The sequence below is a fragment of the Chiloscyllium plagiosum genome, unplaced genomic scaffold (assembly GCF_037043375.1).
Source record: "Chiloscyllium plagiosum isolate Xiang-an unplaced genomic scaffold, Cpla_swu_hap1 HiC_scaffold_3, whole genome shotgun sequence".
In the NCBI taxonomy this organism is placed as follows: domain Eukaryota; kingdom Metazoa; phylum Chordata; class Chondrichthyes; order Orectolobiformes; family Hemiscylliidae; genus Chiloscyllium; species Chiloscyllium plagiosum.
Window position 1 is genome coordinate 24,478,792 of NW_028270141.1, and position 25,764 is coordinate 24,504,555.

The 25,764-nt window shown below is 41.3% G+C and overlaps 1 protein-coding gene across 1 annotated transcript in view; it reads left to right on the forward strand.

The window, feature by feature from the left end:
• Positions 1-25,755, forward strand: part of rnaseh1 (ribonuclease H1) — a 41,943-nt gene extending 16,188 nt beyond the window's left edge. The window contains exons 3-8 of the mRNA XM_043678583.2: positions 1,762-1,920; positions 14,268-14,367; positions 17,022-17,076; positions 17,323-17,407; positions 18,296-18,420; positions 24,955-25,755. Of these exons, the coding sequence (XP_043534518.2) occupies positions 1,762-1,920; positions 14,268-14,367; positions 17,022-17,076; positions 17,323-17,407; positions 18,296-18,420; positions 24,955-25,041 (611 nt within the window). The 3' untranslated portion in view covers positions 25,042-25,755. The remainder of the gene's footprint in view (positions 1-1,761; positions 1,921-14,267; positions 14,368-17,021; positions 17,077-17,322; positions 17,408-18,295; positions 18,421-24,954) is intronic.
• The last annotated feature ends 9 nt before the right edge of the window (positions 25,756-25,764 follow it).

The following is a 25,764-nucleotide window of genomic DNA, read 5'->3' on the forward strand; positions in this document are numbered from 1 at the left end:
TATAAATTACCCTTTTAAACCACAGATATTTTGAAAACTCAACCCTGAAATTCATTCAACGGCAGTATGTTCTTATTATAGACACTCTGGATCTCGGGGTGTGCAGTGACCATGGTTTTTTTTTTATAGCTGTAGCATAATTTGTAGCCCCTTTATGTTCTATGCTTTAGATATAAAGTCTTGCATTTCATTAGCCATTTTAATTAGTTCCTTTCCATGTCCAGGATTTTAAATATGTACATACAAACATAAAGGTTTCTAACGACCGCCATTGTTTTTGTTCACTTTAGTATGACTGATTTAGAACATCTTGGAAATATGATTAAATGTTATCTGTTGTATAGATAATCTAAAATATTGTTTTGGTTTTCAGAGGTTAGTTTATTACAAACCAAAACTGACTAAATTGATGGATCAGTAGAACTAGCTTAGAAAATGTGGGGATCATTGTATAAAGGTTTCAGTACTTGAAATGAAAGACAACTTGGAACAATTCTTATTAATAACCATATAGAAACAACAGACACAATGTAAATGCCTGTCCTTAACTGCAATTGCTGACTCCCATCTAAGTCATTTGAGTTGACTTTTTTTTTATTACAAATTTTTATAAATGATTTTTATGGGCACTAAATGAGACTAATACAAACAACTTTTATGAAACAGATTTTCTTTGCATTAAAACTAAATTTTTTAGATGATTAGATTAGATTACTTACAGTGTGGAAACAGGCCCTTCGGCCCAACAAGTCACACCGACCCTCCGAAAAGCAACCCACTCAGACCCATTTCCCTACATTTACCCCTTCACCTAACACTACAGGCAATTTAGTATGGCCAATTCACCTAACATTTTTGGACTGTGGGAGGAAACTGGAGCACCCGGAGGAAACCCATGCAGACACGGGAAGAATGTGCAAACTCCACACAGACAGTTGCCTGAGGCGGGAATTGAACCTGGGTCTCTGGCGCTGTGAGGCAACAGTGCTAACCACTGTGCCACTGTGCTGTCCATAATTGTTTGAAAAACAATATTCTCATTCTTTTTCCCTTTTTGATGGTGTTGACTCATTTTGAGTACATTTTGACTAGGAAACACCAATACTTTACACAAGCGACCATTACTCATAAGGACTACAGTGGTTCCAAAAGCTGACTCCCTATCATCCCCTCTCTCTCGAAGCTAATTAGGAATTGGCAATAAATTCTAATGATGTCCAAGTCTCAAAGGAAATAAAAAGCTTTTGACAGTGAATAGTCAGTCTGTTTTAGTCATGAAGACATCCTAGTCAAGTTTAATGCCTCTACATACATGGAGGATAGCAGTGTATAGCAAGCAGAAGTGCAAACCTTAATGATTTTTTTTCTCTTTGGTCTCCTACCTGTGAAAGTTTGGTCACTGAGATGCCACACCTGTATGAAATGGCTGAGTCCTACTAAATTAATCTTGGAAACCTCTATAGGATTTGGTCCACATGATTTGACAATCCAGTTTAATTCATTTAATGATTGAAGAGGGCATGGACAAATGTAGTGGAACCTGCTTGTTCTTCCTTGAAATTACTAAGTATTTATGCACCTTCTTCATATGTAATTGATTTCACTGTCTTCAATTAGTACTCTATTCTGTCTTTTGTTACTTTCTCAGAATTTATTCCTACTTTGCAAACAAATCATATTGCTGGAGAATCACTTTAAACCCCATATTTTAATTACATTACAATAGAACTAATCATTTAAATTTTTTTTTCCCCCATTTAGACTGCAGTGACCAAATCAAGTCTACTAATGAGGAGAAGAACCTAGAGGATTGTAATGGGAGAAAACGTTCTCTGTCATCCGTTGAGGACGAGACATGCACAAAACGTTTTAAAAGCACACAATCATTCATTGACTTGGAACAGAAGTTTACTTACATGGGTAAGTGGAAGTATTACTTCATAGTTTGTCCTTTTTCAGGATGGTTATTAAGAACAAAGACACCACCTTACATGTTTAAACGAAGTGTGGATGTATCCTTAGAATGATTTACTGTGCGCACAAGCTCTCACAGGTGGTGTATTTTTAATTGACTTTAAATATCAAAGTATGTAAAAATAATCCAAGGAAATAAATTCATTTTCAATATTTGTGTAACCATTTGGCCATTAAAAATTGCATACTGCTTTATTAAAGCAGAAACTTCTGTCTTCTCACCCACCCACCTCACTTTATCATTGAGTTCTAGTAATTAGAACTTGTTTCAATATTCCCTGTTCAGGTTGCCAATGCATTAATTTATCCATTGCTTTCCAATGTATTTAACAACTGTGAAAGATTCTGACCCTCTGACTTTACTAGTAAGTTGTTTGAATTTTCATAATTTATCCCTTTATTGCCTCAAAAACTTTAATTGGATGGATTTTCTAATGAAGTAAAAAAAGTTGGCATTGAAAATAAAATTGGTGAGTTGTGGGCCAATGGATCAAATCTGTTAATTGAGACCCCAGTGAAGAATAATATACAGAATAATCTTGGCTACCTGATCATCAATTATCTGAATTTCGGATTATCCAAACAAGATCTCAAGATCCTGTAAAAATGTTCAATTTTCCGAACAAAATACTCCCCGCCCGTCTTGTTCAATAATCAAGGTTGTTCTGTAACATTAAATGTAAAAGAAGGGAAAACAATGGAAATGATTTTGTAAAATTTATATACACTTCCTTTTATAAATTAAAATCATAGGAAGAGGAAGCAATGCAGTGCCATCTAGAGCTTCTGTTTCTAAATTTTCTGGAGAATATATAGAATGAGTTAGATGCTTTCATGCAAATATGAAAGTAAATTCCAGTGTCATGCCTAATATCATAGTTTGTAAATTTTAAAGGTATTTCGCTCCTTTTTTGTGATAAAATTTCCTTTGATCATCTGGACGTCAGCTAACCCTGTTAACTACAACTTAAAAGGTAACTTGTGTTTGCTGAATAAAGTAAGAAAAAGACTCATCCAATTGCAGGTAGTCTTAGCAAAGGACATGGAGACATGATGCTTACAATTATTCTAGTGAAATATTTACTTGTATGGCTTACCGAATTAAGGAAAGCCATGGAATTCACTGGCATTTTAACCTGCGAACAATCTGTGTCACTTTGGAATGGAGATGGATGGAGCTTAGTGAGCTCCTTTGTTTTGAGATGATCTTTGAGAATTCAGTCGGAGCATAGCCAGCAGACAGGACTAATGTTTAGAAAAGCAGCTGTGGATCCTGTGTAGCTTGCAGCTCCTTTTGAAGTTGAGACATAAAGCCAGAATTACAACTGAGGTGGTGTAAATACTAGATATTCTTCAAAATGCAACCTGCAAGTTAGAGCTGGTATTCCATATCCGGTGGCAAGGGGGAAAATGGCTGGAAGTGAAAGGAATAAATACACAGTCTACAATACAAGGAAGTAAACCATGTTAGAGATTTGGTAGTAATCAGCTTGGTTGCTGTTTAAAACTGCAGCAACAGGCTTTGAGAATCCATGTGTTTTCACAATGCAGGTCAATATTTAAGCTGAGAAATTCAAAATAATAATACCAGTAAATAAATGGGAGCATTTTTATTTATTTGCTAAAAGCCAATGGATAAACCTCCATCGAATCTCATTCCTCGGCAAATAGTTGGAACACCAAAGGAAATCAAAGCAAACTCCAGAGACTGAAAATGTACATTAATGGCTTGGGCATGGAGAAAATGAATGACATTTCTAAATTTCATGGAACTCTTGGCAGAGAGGTGCAGTAGTAAAATAATTTAGAACTGAATTTTTAGCTTGTCATTACAAACAATGGTGTTAATAGAGTGTATTGTATTTACTTTTTGTACTTTTTGTACTTTTTTTGTGTCTAAGAAAATGAATTAGTCTGGGGTAGGTTTCTCAGTTAATTACTAAATGTTTTGGATTTCTTCCTTAAATGTTAACTGTCCCTAATAGTGTCGTAGAGACGTACAACACAGAACAGACTCTTCGATCCAACTCATCCAGTTATTCTAAATAAGTCTGGTCCTGTTTGCTAGCATTTGGGCCATATCCTTCTAAACCCTACCCATCCTTCTAAATGCTGCAATTGTACCAGCCTCCACCACTTCCCCTGGCAGCTCATTTCCTACACATTCCCCTCTGCATGAAAAAGTTACCCCTTAGGCCCCTTTTTAAATCTTTCCCCTCAAACCTTCTTCACTGTCCACCAAATCACCAATTTTGGTGTCACCTGCAAACTTACTAACCATTCCTCCTATATTTCCTTCCAAATAAATGACAAAAAGCAGTGGACCCAGCACTGATTCTCATTGCACACCAAGTGGTCACAGGCCTCCAGTCTGAAAAACATCCCTCTACCACTATCCAGTGTCTCCTACCTTCAAACCAATTTTGTATCCAAATTGCTAGCGCTCTAAATTCCATGTGATCCAGCCTTGCTAACAAGTCTCCCATGGGGAACCTTGTTGAATGCCTTGCTGAAGTCCATACAGACAATGCTGACTGCTCTGCCTTCACCAATCTTTGTCACTTCTTCAAAAAATCAAACATGTTAGTGAGACACTATTTCTCACACACAGGGCCATGATGGCTATCCCTAATCAGTCCACCCCTTTCCAAATACTTGTAAATCCTGTCCTCAGAATCCCATCGAGCACCTTGCCCACCATTGACCTCAGGCCCACCGGTCTATAATTCCCTTACTTTTCCTTTACTTTTTTTCTAAATACTGGCCACCATATCAGTCTTCCGGCACCTCACCGGTGGCTATTGATAATACGAATATCTCAGCAAGGGTTCTCCACAAAGTTCCAGATTGCACCTGATAAAGTCCTGGAGATTTATCCACTTCTTTTGTGTTTTAAGATGCCGAGCACCTTTTTGAGTGAACTTTGAGCTTGGTGCATTTTATCTGTTGCTCAGAATTATGTGTTTTGTGTTCTTCTCACAAGCAGATTTTGCATTGGTACATATCGATTGTCTCAAGATGCCAACACTTCGATTTAGAGTCATAGAGATGTACAGCATGGAAACAGACTCTTCGGTCCAACCCGGCCCTGTCCATGCCGACCAGATATCCTAACCCAATCTAGTCCCACCTGCCAGTACCCAGCCCATATCCCTCCAAACCCTTCCTATCCATGTACATCCAGATGCCTTTTAAATGTTGCATTGTACTAGCCTCCACCACTTCCTCTGGAAGCTCATTCCATTTTCACCCTCTGAGTGAAAAGGTTGCCTCTTGAGTCTCTTTTCTATCTTTCCCCTTTCACCCTAAACTTATGACCTCTAGTTCTGGACTTCCCCACCCCAGGTAAAAGACTTTGCCTATTTACCCTATCCATGCCCCTCATGATATTATAAACCTCTATAAAGTCACCTCTCAGCCTCCGATACTCCAGGGAAAACAGCCCCAGCCTATTCAACCTCTCCCTATAGCTCATGTTGTGAAGATGACCTAATAACGATTATGACTGACATAGATAGGGGTGGTGAAAAATGTGGGAAAATGTGATGTTGTTCACATTGGTAGGAAGGAAAAAGCCGAGTATTACATAAATGGTGAGCAACTCCAGAATTCCAAGGTGTAGAAAGATCTGGGTGGTTTAATGCAAGAATCGCAAAAGATTAGGATGCAGATACATCAAATGATTACTGGAATGCTATTCTTTACTATGATAGCAATTTGAACATAAATGTGAGGATGTTATGCTTGTATAAGATTTTGGTTTGGCCACATTTGGAATACTGCGTACAGTTCTGGTCGCCACATTACCAAAAGGATGGGTGCTTTGGTGAGTGTGCAGAGGGGGGTTCACCAGGATGTTGCCTGATATGGAGGGTGCTAGCAATGAGGAGAGGTTGAGTAGATTAGGATTGTTTTCATTAGAAAGATGTAGGTTGAGGGGGGATCTGATTGAGGTCTACAAAATCATGAGGTCTACAATATGGACAGGGTAGATTGCAAGAAGTTTTTTCCCGGGGGGGGAGGAGAGACTCTTACTAGGAGTCACGAGTTCAAAGTGAGAGAGGAAAGGTTCTTTACGCAGAGGGTGGTAGGTGTCTGGAACACATTGCCAGCAGAGGATAGAAGATCTCGATCCGCACAGGTTTGCAGGGCTAAAGGGCTGTTCCTGTGCTATAATTTTCTTTGTTCTTAGAAACAATGACAATAGCATGTTAAACTTGTTGCAGTTTTTGAAATCTTATGCTATTGGAATTAAGTGAGATTGCACTTTATCTTTACATTTCAAGTTGCAAGATGCAAGTTGCTATGCCCCAGCTGGTGGTAATATTGGATGCCAGGCTCAATGGTGAAACCTGACTTGATATGCTGTACGTTTTAGTTCAGCGATTTGGTTACCACCATAATTTGTCACTTGAATATGTTCAGTGACTAACTAAAACATATTTCCCTCATTTCTGTCCTAAAAGATTTTAAGAATGCATTCCTTAGCTCTGGACTCACCTACATAAATAACAACATCCTTTCCGTGTCCACCATGTGAAGAGTATTTGAGATTTGATAAACTGCAATCAAATCATCCCTCACTTTTCTAAACTTAGCTGAAACCGTGCTCAGCTTGTCCAACCTTTCCTCATAAACCAACTTGCTCAATCCAGGTATCATTCTGGTAAACCTTCCCTGAACTGTGCCCAACACATTTACTTTCTTTCTTAAATAATGAGACCAAAACTGCACACAGTATTTGAGATGTGTTCTGACTAGTGCCCGATTTATTTGCACAAACTGATTATTTTCAACTGGATTAAAATATTTTTGAATCGGACTGTGTTCAGGGATGTTATTACACACCTCTGAAGCAGATGAAATGTGAACCCGTGTCTCCTACCACAGGTGTAGGGGTACTATCACTGCACCACAAGAGCCCCCTTTCAACTCCATGAGATATTTAAAGCTAAATTTAATTTAACTGTTCTTTATTTTGTGGTTAATTCACCTCTCAAACACTTAGTATTTGATGTGGCCGGTTAAATTACAAAGTGGAGTGGCAGCATTAGTCATTCTATTAAGTGTAAACTCACTCATCCATCAACGTTTTGTCTTTGTTTGCCTATATTTAATTCCTACTCAATAATCCTTCCAACTAACTGTGTTCTTAGCTGTCCTTTTTTCACTCTAACCAACTCAATTCCACATCTTTGCCCTCCACTGGTGACCGCTCTCAATCACCTGAACCTCACGGAATTCCTACCCAAAACCTTTTAACCTCATTTAAGACACTGCTAACAATCCACCATTACAATATAACCTTTGGGCACACCTCTAATTTTCATTATTTCCTTCCATATTTTTTAATATGCTTTGAAACATTTTATGTCTACAATCCAATTTCAAGTTGTTGTATGAATTAGTTGCATGCTAATCTTCCTTTCAAGAGCATGTTAATGATTCCCATCTGATAAGTTATTCCAAGGGATACAGATTTTCCCAGTGAGATGTAAAGAATTAGATGGTAAGGTTTCACATTTTAAAACTTGTATAAGTGGGGAGATCCAAGATGGCGGCAACCCAGCAAGTCTGAGTCTGTAGTGCTCTGTCCAAGACTCAGGCAAAGTGGACTGCCCGCCTCCACCACATCTGCCAAACCATTCAAAATAACTTTTTTTTAATTCAATACAGTTAGTCATTTGCATCAAACTTGAGTAGTTTGGTGCTTTGTTAAAATGCCTAAGGGAAAGAATGCCCACAGCAGGCAGGAACCCCTCCCCCAGCTGCAGCAGAGGCATTCGCCTCGGGGGACTTGCCTACGGTGGCGAGACTTGTTGTAGTAATTACCAAGCTGGAAGAGAAGATCGACGTCTTCATAGAGGAGTCCAGAAGCAGGTGGGAATCGCTCTCGGTCGTGCTGCAAAAGCACGACCGAGGTATTGAAAAAAATCGAACATAGAGTTGGAGGTGCGGAGCTAAAGGCCGCGACCTCCGAGGCTGCTGCAGAATCGGCCGTGGATCGGGTCTGGACTCTTGAACAGCGAGTCCGGGCCTTAGTAGATCACATTGATGACCTCGAGAATCGGGGTTATCGAAAAAATATTCGTTTGCTGGGCCTTCCCGAACAGGAAGAGGAAGGCCAGCTTGCAGTGTTTTTGGAGTAGTGGCTCCCTCAGATGTTGAAGCTGGTGGCTGGATCAGGCCAGGTGCGGGTAGAATGGGCCTACTGGGTTGCAATACGCAGGCCCGGGTCGGTCCAGCGATCCGCCGGTCCTGTTCCGGCTTCAGTGTTACAGAGAGAAGCAAATGCTCCTGGAAGCCTCCAGAACTCTCGGGAAAGATCCCCAGCCTATGACATACAAGGGATCTAGGATTATGCTGTTTCAGGATTTTTCCCCAGCTTTGGTCTGTAAGAGGAGGGCATTTGATGAAACGAAGAAGCGTCAAAGGGATTTAAACATTCAGTACTCCCTGCGCTACCCAGCGAAGCTGCATTTTAACCACGAAGGGTCCGTCTATAACTTTGGATCGCCGGCGAAGGCCAAAGAATTTTTGGACTCTCTCTTAAATAGATTGTAAGAATTAATCCATGTGGTTAATGATGCTGTCCTGCCCCCCACCCCGGTTTACCCTTTTTTTTCCCTTATTTCCTTCATTGTTTAATATCATCTCTTGGGGTGGGGGTAGGGAGGGGAGCTTATTTGTACTCCACTATGCGATTTTCTTTCTTTTATATATAGGCTGGACCTAGTTGATTCAGGTGGGGGGGGTGGCGTTTGCCTTGTCCTACTGTATTTCTTTTAGAGCAGGGTTGTTTCCCCTTTTTTATTTTGTTATTATACTTAATTATTACCTGCTGAGACTTTAACTTTATAGTTTTAAATGTTTATACGTGGTATTAGCATTACTAAATGTATCTAGGTATTGGTGTCGGTGTGGGTAGGGTGGTAGTGTACTCACCGTTAACTTTAGCTTTATAGTACACTTGAATTTTTCTATTTTATTATGGGGTGCCTGGGTCGAGGTGGGGCACTGGTTGGGAGAGGATATGATGGGTTTTCGGATAGGAAGTGATGCCCCCTGGAAGTAAGGGGGAAAATCTCCTTTAAAATATGTTTTATATTTTTTTATTTAGAAATAGTTTTTTACTATATTGGCGTGAGTGTATTAAAGAATCTCTTTTTGTGAATTTTCTATGGTCTATGCTCGGGATGTTTTGGATGGGGTTCTTCCTCCCGGGGAGGCCTCTTGGACCTGCCTGGACAATTATGGTTGGTCATTCGATTAAATGGTGCACCTGGAATGCTAAGGGGAGTAATTCGCCAATCAAAAGAAAGAAAATACTACCACACCTTAAAAAAGAAAGGGGTGATATAGCTCTCTTACAGGAGACACGTTTACTGGATAAAGAATACTTGAAATTACAACAGGGTGGATTTGATCAGGCCTTCTTTTCATCTTTCAGTTCAAAAAGTAGGGGAGTAGTCATTCTCATTCAGAAGAATCTCCCTTTCCAAATCTTAAGTCAGATAAAGATGAATCTGGACGGTACGTACTGATTAAAGCCCTTTATAAATGGAGAAGAATATGGGATTTTGAATCTTTATTGTCCCCCCCAGCGCATCCTTTCAAATTTATAATGGAAGCTTTCTCCAAACTGATGGCTCTCTGGGCTCGTCATGCAATTATAGGGGGAGATTTTAATTCCATTATAGACAAGATACCCAAGAGTACTGCAGGTATATCCCCCAGATCCAGGCAATTGGCAGATTTGAATAAAGAGCTAGAATTAGTAGATGTATGGCGGTGCCTCCACCCGCAAGTGTTACACTAGAATTGATATGTTTTTTGCCCCCTCGACTTTTTTGAATTCCATATTATCCTGCAAAATAGGTAATGTAATAATTTCTGATCACACTGTAGTGTATATGGAAATCAAGACTAGGAACAATGAGACGGCCCCCCCGACATTGGTGTATGGATTCTTTCTCAATGAAGGATAGTAAATTCGTAAAATATTTCTCTCAAGAGTTCAAAGTTTTTTTGGAAATTAATTCAGGTACGGCTAGTAACCTGTCGGTGATGCGGGAGACCATTAAGGCTTATGCGCAGGGGCTGATCATTTCATACTCGGCGACCCAGAAAAAACTAAAGGGAGAACAACAGCATCTGCTCGAGGCTCGTTTAAAGGCAGCTGAAACAGCATACGTTGATAGGCCCTCTGCTGCTAAATTACAAAGGATTATGGCCCTTAGGACAGCCCTGAATACCGCGCTTACACAAACGGCAAAGAGGGAAATATTATTTACAAAGCAAAGATTATATGAATTTGGCGATAAACCTGGTAGATACCTAGCGTTTCTCGCAAGGGGGAAAAAAGGTCCCTCAAGCTATCACTTCCATCAGGGAAAGTGCTGGTACTCTGACTCACAATCGTAAAAGGATTAACACAATTTTCAGAAAGTTTTAGTCCGATTTGTATAAATCGCAGGATTGTGAAGATCGAGCCAGGAAGATGGAGTCCTTTTTTAAAAGCCTGGCTTGTCCGGACTTAACCCCAGAACAGGTGTCGGTCCTGAATGCTCCCCTGACACCCCAGGAAATACTTGATACAATAGGCAGCTTCAGAGCGGTAAAGCACCGGGTCCAGATGAATTTCAGGTTGAATTCTACAAAGCATTTGCACGAGTACTAGCTGGTCCATTTATGGACATGTACAACTACTCATATAGTCTTCGTTGAGAGAAGCAAATATCTCGCTCATTCTCAAAAAAGGAAAGGACCTAGAAGATTGCTCCTCATACAGACCAATATCTTTGCTAAATGTAGATTTTAAAATTCTTTCTAAAACATTAGCATTGAGGCTGGAGAGGGTATTGCCATATATCATAAAAGAGGACCAGATGGGGTTTATCAATGGCCGTAGATCATCTAATAATATTTGAAGGTTTTGAATGTGATTCAAGTCTGTCATCAGGAAAGAATATCAGGAATAGTAGTCTTGTTGGACGCGGAGAAGGTATTTGACAGGGTTGAATGGTCATACCTGATCTATACACTGGAAAGGTTTGGCGTTGGAAAGGTATTTGCTAAATGGGTCTCAACATTGTATAATGACCCCAAAGCAGTCGTGATCACCAATGGCTTAGGCTCGGATAGCTTCAGTGTGGGTAGGGGCTGCCGTCAGGGATGTCCTCTCTCACCGTTACTACTCACGCTAATAATTGAGCCACTAGCAGAAGCTATATGGGCTGACTCTAATATAGCAGTCCCGAGGGTTGGCATGGGTAAACATAAAATTACCCTTTATGTAGATGATGTTCTCCTTTTTCTTAGTAATCCTTTGATGTCCGTGCCCCGCCTGATTCAAGTTATTAGTTTATTTAGTGCATTCTCAGGCTACAAAATTAAGTTCTCAAAATCAGAGGCCATTTCGATGGGTGGGCTCGCTAGTATGTCCCACTTATTGGACGGATCTCACTTTCCCTTTCGGTGGTCTCTGGAGGGTTTTTTAGATTTAGGTATTTTTACTGCCCCAGTATTTGGCCAGCTATACAAGGTCAATTTTGTGCATCTACTGGAAAGGATAAGGCAAGACCTTCAACGTTGGAGGGATCTTCCAATTTCTTGGCTAAGTAGAATAGTTCTAATTAAAATGAATGTCTTGCCCCGTCTCTTATACCCTAATGAGAATGCTCCTGGTGATGCTGCCGAGGCTGGCACTGCGCAAATTATATGGTTGGCTTGGTTCTTTCAACTGGAATCATAGACGGCCCCTCATTTAAGTTAAAGAAGCTACAGCTTCCACAAGCAAGGGCAGGGCTGGATTTTCCAGGCTTTAGGAAGTATCAGCTGAGTTCCCTATTAAGCTACACAGCCGATTGGGTTTCGTCTGACCCGCAATCAATCTGGCTGGACATCGAGGCTTCTCAAGTAAAGTGTCCTCTTATTAACCTCTTATTTTTAGACAGGATGAAAGCCATTATGGACCATTGTAAAAACCCTACACTATTAAACACAATTAAAGTCTGAAAGATAATGCGGCAAAATGAGGGTAATTTACATAAAACCTCCCCTTGTACTCCTATAGTGGGGGCATGGGGTTTTCAACCAGGCCCCTCAGACACCACAGTTAAATCCTGGAGTTGCAGGGTATCTCCTGTTTAGGGGATGTTTGATGAGGGGGTCTTGATATCTTTTGAACAACTGCACCAGAAATTTGGACTATCTAATGGAGACCTCTTTCGATACTTCCAAATTCCAGATTACGTACAGATGAAGACTATGTTATTAGATAGAGAACGTAGAGTGTTGTGGCCAATGGGTTTACCCTCGGTCAGCACTCTCTATCATTTATTACATGAAGTGTTGGAAGACATGGAACGTTTGCTTAGAACATGGCATCAGGAGTTGGGGTTAGAAATATCCACAGAAATGTGGGATGACATCTGGGAAAATGCCAGAAAAATCTCCATCTGTAATAGAACCTAGGCCATTCAGTTAAAGATACTCCGTCGGACTCATAGCACCGGAATGATTGGCAAAATTTAGGGCAGGAGCATCTCCAATGTGTCCCAAATGTAAAATAGAGGTGGGCACTCTCACACACTGCTTGTGGATGTCATAAGATCTGCAAAGACTGGGTCAGAGTAGCAAATGCTTTGACAGAAATTTTGGGAGCGGAAATTAGAGTAGATCCAGTATCTCTTCTCCTGGACTTTTCGAGCTTGCCTTCCCTGGATGTGCACGGTGGGAAATTATTTTCCATTCTCTCTTTTTGTACAAGGAAAAATATCTTAGTAAACTGGATATCTGAGGGCCCTCCAGGACTTTCGAATTGGTATAGATTGGTCATGGAGTATATTCCCCTTGACTTCCTTACAAATATGGTGCACCAAAAAACTGAATTATTCTATAAAATATGGCAGCCCTTTCTGAACTATATGGACACAGATATTTTGGCCATTTTGTCAAGGGCTTTCATCTAGTTATGGTAGCGGTTCTGGCTGGTCCAGGGGCCCTTGGGGGGAGGAATCCCTCATGAATACGTGTTTTATTATGACTTGATGTTAATTCGTTCCGAGCATTTACTTCACTATTTAATTACTATGTTATCCTTTTTTTTTCCTCTTGAGTAATGCAAGATATTTTATTATATGCTCTGGTTAGTTATAGGTTAGATTAGTAGTTAGTTGAGTTTTGTTTTCACTTTTTAAAAAAAAAAATTCTGTTAGTTTTGGTTATTATTTATTTAATACTTAATTGTATATTAATGTTTGTGTGTATTATTTTGTAAGTTTGTAAAAACATGTTAAATTTTCAATAAAAATATCTATTTTTAAAAAAACTTGTACAAGTACACAATCCTTTGTCTGAAACCCTCAGGAGCCAGCTGGTTTTCGGAATAAATAACAATTAAAATTTCACTATAGTTTAATAGTGAAATTTTAATAAATCTTACTGAACAGCAGACATATCTGTGAGTACTACAGGCCCTGAAACTGAATTGACGCCTGCCAGTACTGTGCCAGAATTGACGCCTGCCAGCATGACGTGGGTCGAGTGGATGTGAAGTTGGGTTAACTGTTTGCACGCCAAACATCAGCCTCAATGCAAGCTCGAAGAACAACACCTCATTTTGCACTTGGGGACCCTACAGCCTTAACATCAAGTTAAATAACTTTACAGCCTGATTCAATCCTTCCAAGTTTTTTGTTTACCCATGCCACACCCTATCGTGTTAAGACTTGCTTTTAGTACAGCCACCCGTTCTTACATACTCCCCAACCCACAAGTTATATGGATTGTATTCGTACAATTCACCCATTTTCTCCTACAGATCGGCTGAATAAGTGATAATCAGAGCTTTCTTCTGTCCCTGCTTGCTATCCATATCTCCTTATTTACTACCCCTATCATATCTCTTTCTCTGGGCTCCAGCTCCACCTATCCACTCACTTCTCCCCTTTCCAATACCTGATGAAGAGTCTCCAGATGCAAAAGGTTAACTGTACTTTCTTCCCACAAATGCTGCCAGACCTGCTGAGTTTCTCTCTCCAAACTACTCCAGCTTGTCTTGAATAATAGAGACAATTAAAATATAACTGTCTCAACGTCTTGTATCAATTTAAAGCAGCAAAGTAATAACCAGGTGCCGTTACATAGTGTGAATTCCTTTGTGAAAATGCATATTTTTAAAGTGTTCAGCTATGTTTTAGCTGTAAGAATTTGTTTAAGGATCAATCCCTTTCCTCAAATGTCACTTCTTGTAAACAAATCCAACAGTTTGTTGTTTTTGTTTTGATCAGGAGATGCTGTTGCAGTATACACGGATGGCTGTTGTTCAAGTAATGGGAGGAAGAGAGCTCAAGCTGGAATTGGTGTGTACTGGGGACCAGGTCATTTCCTGTAAGTAAAATAATTTATTTTCAATTTGGAAACTCATGTGAGAAATTAACAACAATTGTAATTGTAATGTTTTTAAGTGAATGTTTGTTTGATTTTTACTGTTCCTGATATTGTTTTTCTACTGAGGTATTTTTTCATTTTGTAGACTCTCCACTCTAACTAATTTTAAATGGATATTTGTTTTCCAATTTCCAGGATCTGTAATATTTTTATTCAAGTTTTAAATGGATGTGAGATCTCCTGGGATATTAGTTATAGTCACTTTGCTTTATCTGTGATGGCTAACTTTAATTGTTAAATACTTCCAGTGCTGATGCATTATTGGGATATGTGTAACAAAAAGACAGAAACGCAATATAAATTTTTCCGTGTTATTCAGCCAGTGATTATTCTCATTCTCTTCCCAAATGCTCCAAAACCAGAGGACTGCCTGCAGACTGGCTTCCCCTTTAGCAGCCAGATTCCAGGAATTCTCCAAGAAAGCAAGTTCTACATTCTGTCCCTAAAGTGATACTGGAACCAGAAATTACCCCAATCTCGTACTCCAAGGCAACCCCCAAAACCTCTGTTAAACCCCATCACCTCCCACTTCTCACTGGTATATACTTTGTAACTAAGTAATGAAATCCACTAACTTAACCGAAAAAAAGGAATTTACGTTATTAAAATATCACCGACTTAAGGGTTTTCAGTGAAAGTAGCCAAATCGTGAAATTCAATTCTAAAGCTTGTGCTTTTTAAAACAAGTCTGTGCAATGAAAACAGAATTTACTTTGGTCATTATAGGACAGTAACTGCGTGTGATGGAATCTAAGGTTTGAGAGCTTGTATATTTTTGGAGTGGCAGCTAATTTAGAAGGGAAATTGACCCTTTCAATTCATGAAAAAACAAAGACTGAAATTGAGTTTGGCAACCAAACATCAAGGTAATCTGGAACTGGTTGAAACCATATTTTTAAAAAAACAATCAAGCTCTGATGATGATGATGATGCAGTACAGGCAGGCTGAAGAAGATAGAGGATAGATCCAGAAGTTAAGAATAGGTAAACAGACAGTTGTCCTACCTGTTTCTATTATTTGAAGATTTGTGGATTTATGTAATCCAGACCTTTGTTGTCAGAAATGAGGAGATTCTACAGACTTGCTAAAGGGACTACTGAACCAATTTGCAAGACATGCACGTGGATAAACTCCCATGTCTGTAAAAAGCTTAGTTTGTCAATTAATGTCAGAAACAAACATGTCTTGGTTCAGGACATTGCTATGTGTTAATGCTGAATTGTGACTCTGAAGTTGTTAACTTATCATACCTAGACACACAACCACAGCAGTCTATTACGTGATGGTGAAATCAGTACATTCTGACTCAGCTTGGGGATAATCTATTTTACATTCTTTACAAGCCAAGAATGACAAGTTGAGAATCTGAGATCTCCGCATGCTTGTATTGATTAGTGAGACATTTACAAAATATGCTCAGCAGGAGAAAAGACTAAACACTTTACCCTTGCTGGTTCGGATGTCTCCTCATCAATGCCTTGGAGATAAACTTAGTGTTCTGAAGCATCGTTCTACACAAATTGCTGACCACTTTTAATGAATGTGTAACAGCATGTTCTCAAAGACCTGTGTAGTGAACTGACCACTGGCTGGTAACCTGCTGAATGTCCCTATCTGTGCTGCAAGAAAGCCAAAAGCGAGACATTAAGAGGGTGTACACTTGTCTTCCAGTTGCTAAAATTTGATGGCTGTCACCTTCCAGAGGCTGACTGTTTGGGAGGGCATTGAAGAGGCAAGAAAAAAGTATAAACTCAGCTGGCTGAGCTTATGACTCACTGACAATAGGCCAGCAATTTGGGCAACTTCTCAGCTTACTGTCTTCACTCGAGTGGGGCTCCTGAGCCACACCAGTTCATGTTTCATACAGTTCACTCCCATGGAAGATTGTCAAGGGATATCTTACAATAATTGGTGGGCTGCTTTTGCACACCTTTGTGGCTGATGCCTTGAAAATGTAGGATAGTTGAGGGAAGCAGGACTAAATAACTTGAGGAATATCTTCCCGAAGCTCAAGATTCACTGTGTTGTCTCTTCCGAATGCAAAGCTAAGTAATGATCTGCAATGACTCATTTCAATTTTCAAAATCTTGTGACAAGTGAGCCATTTCTTGCAACCCTCATACCTACTCTTGAATGTAATTGAGATCAGGAGTTTTGGTATTGTAGAACATAGAACATTACAGCACAGTACAGGCCCTTCGGCCCTCGATGTTGGTTTCACAGGTTGGTGCAATCTGAAGCTCAGCTAACCTACACTATTCCGTTATCATCCATGTATTTATTCAATGACCACTTAAAGTTAGTCAGTCTACTACTGTTGCAGGCTGGGCATTCCAAGTCCTTACTGAGTAAAGATACTACCTCTGACATTTGTCCTATATCTATCACCCCTTAATTTAAAGCTATGTCCTCTCATGCTAGCCATCACCATCTGAGAAAAGAGGCTGTCACTGTCCACCCGATTTAACCCTCTGATTATCTTGTGTGCCTATTTTAAAAAACCTCTTAACCTTCTTCTCTCTAACTAAAATTGTGTGGATTTATTATCTTTATATTGCCCTTTTCTATTGTTAATTTTTATTTATTTTCTCAGAAACCTTAGTGAAAGACTTGCAGGAAGACAGACCAACCAAAGGGCAGAAATAGTTGTAAGTATTCTGTATTGAAAAACGTAGCCAAAATGTTACCAAATCCTATCTGTACACAAAGCAGTGCACAAGTGATTGCATCTATTCTGCTAATTTAATAAGAAATTATGTTGGTGACATTACTTTACTGTCATAACCATGACATGCCAATGAGATTTGTGAAAGCTGCACTGCTATCAAACATTACTTACTTTACTGACCATTGTTGAGCAAAGTTAATGAAATTGCTTTTTTTTTCTTCATTAGGCAGCTTGTCGAGCAATTGAGCAGGCCAAAGAACTCAATATTGAAAAGCTCGTTATTTTTACAGACAGCATGTTTACAATTAATGGTAAGTGGCTCTAATCTGTGGAGCAATAGATATAGAGAATGCTCGAGAAATTCTGCTCTGACAGCACCTATGTAGAAAGAAAGTGTTAATGTTTTGAGTCCAGTAGAAGAGTCATATTATCCTGTCTGCCTGTGCCAGGACTTTGTGTACTGGTACATGACTGAGAGCTAGAGCAAATATATAGCCTAACTTGGTATTATTGGTGACATAACACTTTGCATTACACTGGTTATCATGATACAAGCTTGCCAGCCAAACTTGTACAGACTCTTCCACTGACCGACTCAACAAACAGTCTCCACTTTAATGAAAAATGACACTAAATGCATGGAAACAGTATTATCTGTCTCCAAGTAGTATCCAATTCTGTTCCAAACATGATTTGGAATGGGTGGTGGAGGAGAGGAGGGAAACCAAGTCAGTATCTGCTTCTGATGACTATTTAGTGAGTTTTGCCAAATGCACCTTTTGTTGACAATCTGCACAATGTCATCATCATTATTTAAACTTTTAATCCCAGATTCTTTAAAAATTGAATTCAGATTCCATCATCTGCCATGGTGGGATTTAAACCTAGTTCTCCACGATATTAATAGATAGTCTCGTGTTAATACCACTAAGCCATTCCTTCCCCCTAAACCTACAAGGGAAAAGTATTAAACTTACTGCTTATGTGACCTTGGTGAACTCTCTCTCTCCCAGATAATAAATGTTATCAGTGGATCAAATGATGTTAACTTTAATCCTTAGTGCTGTTTCAATCCATCTGTGTTATCTACATTGCAGTTGCAGCAGTAACCACAATAAAAGCACTTCATTAGCTTTTGGTGAATATTTTGATGTCTTGCGCTTGTGAATGAAATGCAAGTTTGTCCTTCTTTCCAACAGGTATCACCAAGTGGATCAAATCTTGGAAGTGTAATGGATGGAAGCTTAGTACTGGAGGATCAGTAATCAACAAAGAAGACTTTGAAAGACTTGACAAATTAACCTCTGGTATAAATATTGAATGGGTATGCAACTTTTTTTATTTACAGTCATATAGTTGTACAGTATGGAAACACCTTTTAGGGCAACTCATCCATGCCGACTAGAAATCCTAGTTTATCTAGTCTCATTTGCGAGCATTTGGCCTATATCCTTCTATGCCCTTCCTATTTATGTACTCTTCTAAATGCCTTTTAAATGTTGTAAGTGCAGGAGGGGACAGATCTTTAAATTGAGGGGTGATAGATATAGGACAGATGTCAGAGGTAGGTTCTTTACTCAGTAGTAAGGGCATGGAATGCCCTGCATCCACCACTTTCTCTGGCAGCTCATTCCAAAAATATACCACCCTCTGCGTGAAAAAGTTCCCCTTTAGATCTCTTTTTAAATCTTTTCAAATCTTTTCCCTGTCACCTTAAACCTATGAGGAGAAAGTGAGGTCTGCAGATGCTGGAGATCAGAGCTGAAAATGTGTTGCTGGAAAAGCGCAGCAGGTCAGGCAGCATCCAGGGAACAGGAGAATCGACGTTTCGGGCATAAGCCCTTCTTCAGGAATGAGGAAAGTTTGTCCAGCAGGCTAAGATAAAAGGTAGGAAGGAGGGACTTGGGGGAGGGGCGTCGGAAATGTGATAGGTGGAAAGAGGTTAAGGTGAGGGTGATAGGTCAGACTGGGGTGGGGGCGGAGAGGTCAGGAAAAAGATTGCAGGTTAGGAAGGCGGTGCTGAATTCGATGGATTTGACTGAGACAAGGTGGGGGGAGGGGAAATGAGGAAACTGGTGAAATCCGAGTTCATCCCTTGTGGTTGGAGGGTTCCTAGGCGGAAGATGAGGCGCTCTTCCTCCAACCGTCGTTTTGTTGTGGTCTGGCGATGGAGGAGTCCAAAGACCTGCATATCCTTGGTGGAGTGGGAGGGGGAGTTGAAATGTTGAGCTACAGGGTGGTTGGGTTGGTTGGTCCGGGTGTCCCAGAGGTGTTCTCTGAAACGCTCCGCAAGTAGCCGGCCTGTCTCCCCAATATAGAGGAGGCCACATCGGGTGCAGAGGATGCAATAGATGATGTGTGTGGAGGTGCAAGTGAATCTGTGGCGGATATGGAAGTTTCCTTTGGGGCCTTGGAGGGAGGTGAGGGGGGAGGTGTGGGCGCAAGTCTTGCACCACCTGCGGTTGCAGGGGAAGGTGCCAGGAGTGGAGGTTGGGTTGGTGGGGGGTGTGGATCTGACGAGGGAGTCACGGAGGGAGTGGTCTTTACGGAATGCTGATAGGGGAGGGGAGGGAAATATATCCTTGGTGGTGGGGTCCGTTTGGAGGTGGCGGAAATGACGGCGGATGATGCGCTGTACATGGAGATTGGTGGGGTGGTAGGTGAGGACCAGTGGGGTTCTGTCCTGGTGGCGGTTGGAGGGGCGGGGCTCAAGGGCGGAGGAGCGGGAAGTGGAAGAGATGCGGTGGAGGGCATCGTCGACCACGTCGGGGGGGAAATTGCGGTCCTTGAAGAAGGAGGCCATCTGGGTTGTGTGTTTTTGGAACTGGTCCTCCAGGGAGCAGATGCTGCGGAGTCGAATTGGGAGAATGGGTGGCGTTTTTACAGGGGGCGGAGGTGTAGTCCAGGTAGCTGTGGGAGTCGGTCGGTTTGTAGTAGATGTCCGTGTTGATTCGGTCGCCTGAGATAGAAATAGAAAGGTCGAGGAAGGGGAGGGAGGAATCTGAGACTGTCCAGGTGAATTTGAGGTCGGGGTGGAAGGTGTTGGTGAAGTGGATGAACTGTTCAACCTCCTCGTGGGAGCACGAGGCGGCGCCGATACAGTCATCGATGTAGCGGAGGAAAAGGTGGGGGGTGGGGCCAGTGTAGTTGCGGAAGATGGACTGTTCCACATATCCAACAAAGAGGCAGGCATAGCTGGGGCCCATGCGGGTGCCCATGGCTACTCCTTTCGTTTGGAGGAAGTGGGAGGATTGGAAAGAGAAGTTGTTCAGGGTGAGGACCAGTTCAGTCAGTCGAAGGAGGGTGTCATTGGAAGGGTACTGGTCGGTACGGCGGGAAAGGAAGAAGCGGAGGGCTTTGAGTCCTTCGTGATGGGGGATGGAGGTGTACAGGGACTGGATGTCCATGGTGAAAATAAGGCGTTGGGGACCGGGGAAGCGAAAATCATGGAGCAGGTGGAGGGCATGGGTGGTGTCCCGAATGTAGGTGGGGAGTTCTTGGACTAAGGGGGACAGGACGGTGTCAAGGTATGCGGAGATGAGTTCGGTGGGGCAGGAGCAGGCGGAGACAATGGGTCGGCCGGGGCAGTCAGGTTTGTGGATTTTGGGCAGGAGGTAGAAGCGGGCGGTGCGGGGTTGTGGGACTATGAGGTTGGAGGCAGTGGATGGGAGATCCCCTGAGGTGATGAGGTTATGGATGGTCTGGGAGATGCTGGTTTGGATTATTAGTTTTGGACTGCTCTCCCCTTGGGAAAAGATCTTGACTCTTCACCCTCTCCATGCCCCTCATAGCTTCATAAACTTCTGTAACGTCACCCCTCAGCCTCTGACATTCCAGGGAAAATAACCCCAGCCTATAACTCAAGCTGTGAATGTCCAAAAATCTCTTGGAAATCAGCTGATGAACTACTAACAGAAATTGCAGCTAAGAATTTCATGCAAGGTTTGTGAAAATGCTTTTATTTGGCTGCTGGGTAGTTACCCATGTTATTGCACAGCAAAAAAAGAAAAAAAGTAAACAAAAAACACGGATGCTGGAAATCAGAAATAAAATTATAAATTGCTGGAAAAGCTCAGTTCTGGCAGCATTTGTGGAGAGAACGTTAACTCTGATTTCTCTTCACAGTTGCTGCCAGACCTGCTGAGCATTTTCAGCAATTTGTGTTTTCAGAAAAGAAAATGACTCTGCTCATTACCATACCTTGACTCCCATGTGTCTCTATCTTTTTGTTGCTTGCTCTTCTCTCTGACTTGCATTCATTTCCATTAATTTCAGCACCTGCTTTTGTATCATCTTTGTTGTCAACATGTTTGTGTCTTTTTTGTTTCTTGTTTTACATGTCTTTCTGTCAGTTTTCACATGTGAAAACAGAGCCGTTGTGTAAAGCTCTTAATTCTTCAACTAGAGGTCAAGAATAAGGAAAGATCGTTTGTATATGAAGTTTTATGTTGTAATTCTTGGTGTTCTTCTCGTCTGGGAGAAAACAAGGAATTCTGGGAGTGAATAAGGAGAGCACAACTTGTAGTTTAAAAATATTTTTATTTAAATGTGTTGCTCTTACTTATTATAATCTCTGTGTTGGAACTTAATCTACCTGCTAATAGAGTGTTAGAGGTACAGTTATACATTTCAACCTGCTTGCTGCTATTTGGTCAAAATCAGGGGTTTGAAGCAATGTTTCTTTTTAGCATTTAGTTGCTGAGCATGGCTTAAGTACGTGGTCCCTTTTTAAACTTGCTGTGCAGCCTTGCCCATATAACTTTGGGAGGTGTGGCAGCTAAATATCGACCAGCCTTTTGACGTATAAACACTGATTAAGTGCTTGACCCATGAAAGGCACGTGATAAATTGTCACATAGCGCACAAATAAAATATCAGCAGTCTGGCATCTGTGGAGAAAGAAAGAGTTAACGTTTCAAGTCTGGTATGACTCTTCTTTTAGAACTGAACCCCACACTCGGGTTTCCAGCAACTGCAATATATTGCCTTTTATTAAACAAAATATTAGACTGGGCAGACAACTGTTTGAGTAAAGATTGTACTACATTTCTTGTTGAAAGCTGTTAATATTCTAAGAGAAATTTTGAATACTCAGTGATCAAGTAAAACAACTACAAACTAAACTATACTATACAAGTTTCCTCACTTAGAGCTCAAATTGTATTCCTGAAAATCATGATCTTAAACAAAAAGACTTCAGGTGAAGCACTGATTCACATAGGAAGGAATGTTAAAATGGCCTGTCTTGGCAGATAATAAAATTCAAATTTTATACTGTACTACCTGTACTTTTAAATGTCTGAATGCCTACATTAGTAAAAATGTTCGAATAACATTTTCTCACACATAGACACAACCTACAACTCTCAAATTCACTTCAGATTCAAGATTTTTTTGCACATCTTTCCACTTTTAGTGACCCTGTAACTTGGTAACAATTGTGGGCTTCTCAGCTCAAGAATGGGCTTCACTCAAGTTCTTGCCGAGTAATTTTCAAAATGAGGAACATCCCTGGTTACTAAAGGCCTTCTACGCTCACTGCCTTGTATAGACCCTTACTGTTTTTTTTGCCAGTCCACTCCCACAGCTTCTGCATAGCTACCAGGTCTCAACTGATTTCACAGTTCCTGTGATATTTTTCTGTATGCCTGCTCTTAGCTAACAGCAGACTGCCACATTCAGGGAGAAATGTCCAGCTAAATGAAAACTAAAGAACTGAATTCATTTCCAGAACCCTCTTTCATGGCTGTTAGATGTCCTCAAAAAGAAATAGAAACAGTTTAATTTTTTTACCCTCAACATGACTCTTTGATTCTGAGAGGTAAAAACAATGACTGCAGATGCTGGAAACCAGATTCTGGATCAATGGTGCTGGAAGAGCACAGCAGTTCAGGCAGCATCCGAGGAGCTTCAGCAAAATCGACGTTTCAGGCAAAAGCCCTTCATCAGGAATAAAGGCAGAGAGCCTGAAGCGTGGAGAGTTAAGCTAGGGGAGGGTGGGGGTGGGGAGAGAGTAGCATAGAGTACAATGGGTTAGTGGGGGAGGAGATGAAGGTGATGGGTCAGGGAGGAGAGGGTGGAGTGGATAGGTGGAAAAGGAGCTAGGCAGGTCGGACAAGTCAAGGGGACAGGAAGTTTGAAACTCGCATGAGGTGGGAGAAGGGGAAATGAGGAAGCTGTTGAAGTCCACATTGATGCCCTGGGGTTGAAGTGTTCCGAGGAGGAAGATGAGGCGTTCTTCCTCCAGGCGTCTGGCGGTGAGGGAGCGGCGATGAAGGAGGCCCAGGACCTCCATGTCCTCGGCAGAGTGGGAGGGGGAGTTGAAATGTTGGGCCACAGGGCGGTTTGGTTGATTGGTGCGGGTGTCTCGGAGATGTTCCCTAAAGCGCTCTGCTAGGAGGCGCCCAGTCTCCCCATTGTAGAGGAGACCGCATCGGGAGCAACGGATACAATAAATGATATTAGTGGATGTGCAGGTAAAATTTTGATGGATATGGAAGGCTCCTTTAGGGCCTTGGATAGAGGTGAGGGAGGAGGTGTGGGCATAGGTTTTACAATTCCTGCGGTGGCAGGGGAAAGTGCCAGAATGGGAGGGTGGGTCGTAGGGGGGCGTGGACCTGACCAGGTAGCGATCCCTCCGTGACTACCTGGTCAGGTCCACGCCCCCCTATGACCCACCCTCCCATTCTGGCACTTTCCCCTGCCACCACAGGAATTGTAAAACCTGCGCCCACACCTCCTCCCTCACCTCTATCCAAGGCCCTAAAGGAGCCTTCCATATCCATCAAAATTTTACCTGCACATCCACTAATATCATTTATTGTATCCGTTGCTCCCAATGCGGTCTCCTCTACATTGGGGAGACTGGGCGCCTCCTAGCAGAGCGCTTTAGGGAACATCTCCCAGACACCCGCACCAATCAACCAAACCGCCCTGTGGCCCAACATTTCAACTCCCCCTCCCACTCTGCCGAGGACATGGAGGTCCTGGGCCTCCTTCACCGCCGCTCCCTCACCGCCAGACGCCTGGAGGAAGAACGCCTCATCTTCCTCCTTGGAACACTTCAACCCCCTGGGCATCAATGTGGACTTCAACAGCTGCCTCATTTCCCCTTCCCCCACCTCATCCTAGTTTCAAACTTCCTGTCCCCTTGACTTGTCCGGACTTGTCCGACCTGCCTAGCTCCTTTTCCACCTATCCACTCCACCCTCTCCTCCCTGACCTATCACCTTCATCTCCTCCCCCATTCACCCATTGTACTCTATGCTACTCTCTCCCCACCCCCACCCTCCCCTAGCTTATCTCTCCACGCTTCAGGCTCTCTGCCTTTATTCCTGATGTAGGGCTTTTGCCCGAAACATCGATTTTGCTGAAGCTCCTCGGATGCTGTCTGAACTGCTGTGCTCTTCCAGGACCATTGATCCAGAATCTTTGATTCTGTGACCCGAATGAATAACTTATTTATACAATGGACATGATCGTCCTCTCTCATGTCGGAATAATCAAGATGTTATCATGTTTATCAACGAGTTTTAGTTTATTTCATTTAAATAACATCATAATCCTATTACTGAGATAAGTGTTGATCTTGTGGCCTAAATATGGGTCACCCATCGTTCAATATTTTTACACTTTTAACTCTGAACTTGTTACCATTTAACTGTCACCTCGGCTTGATTTTAAATAACATTAGGATTGTTACCAATTTTCCATCAGTTTTCAATTATGTATTATTTTTCCTTTAATCTTTTATTTAAATCCAACTCCCAAACTGATTTTGTAAAGCATATAAATTATGAAACTAGATATTAATAGCAGTGAGTGTCTAAATGTAGTATGTTTTCCTTTTGCTTTGCAGATGCATGTCCCTGGTCATGCTGGTTTCCCAGGAAATGAAGCAGCAGACAGTCTAGCCAAGGAAGGAGCTTCCAAGCCCCTAAGCTGATAAACATTGTCAAACACTTTGCAGTTCATGGATGCAAATCTGAAATATATGTAAATTTCTTATTTTTTTGTAAAGCCTTTTTCAGTCGCTCCAACAATGCTCTTTATTACCAACTGCAGGCAACAGCTTGTTCCATTGTCAATAATACCACTGAAAAAATCATATTTCACAATGGGCTGGTTTCCTAGCCATTTTAATTCAAAGTTGTAGCTAGCAAATACTTGAATTTCTAAAATAATGTTGTTTATTTGTCATTTTGGGAAAGTATCTGTGGCTGAATAGGTTTAGCTAAGCTTTCCAACTTTGCAGCCTGAGAAATCGTAAGGGATTATGTCTTTTCCTTCATTAACACAGTGCAGCATGTTGGTAATTGCACCTCACTGTTACAGTACATCAAATTGTGGTGTGTTTTCAACCAAGGGCATGTCAGTCACTTGTATTTTGTTAAACAAGTGTTTGTACAGTGTTGATATGCAGAACTTGCTCATTTGGCTTTGTGTGTAAGAGGTTCTGATCTAGATTTTATTTTTTTTCTGCAATGTTTAAATACACAATTTTTTGATTTCTGTTTTGAGGTTTTTTCTTTTGTCTAATCATCTTTATTACTTTCTATTTGTAAGCTTTGTATTTTGTCATGGTAATGCTTTTGCATGAGTCCCTTCACAAACAAGATTGATTCATCTTTTGATCTTTATAAATATGGAAATTAACTAATTTTTTTAG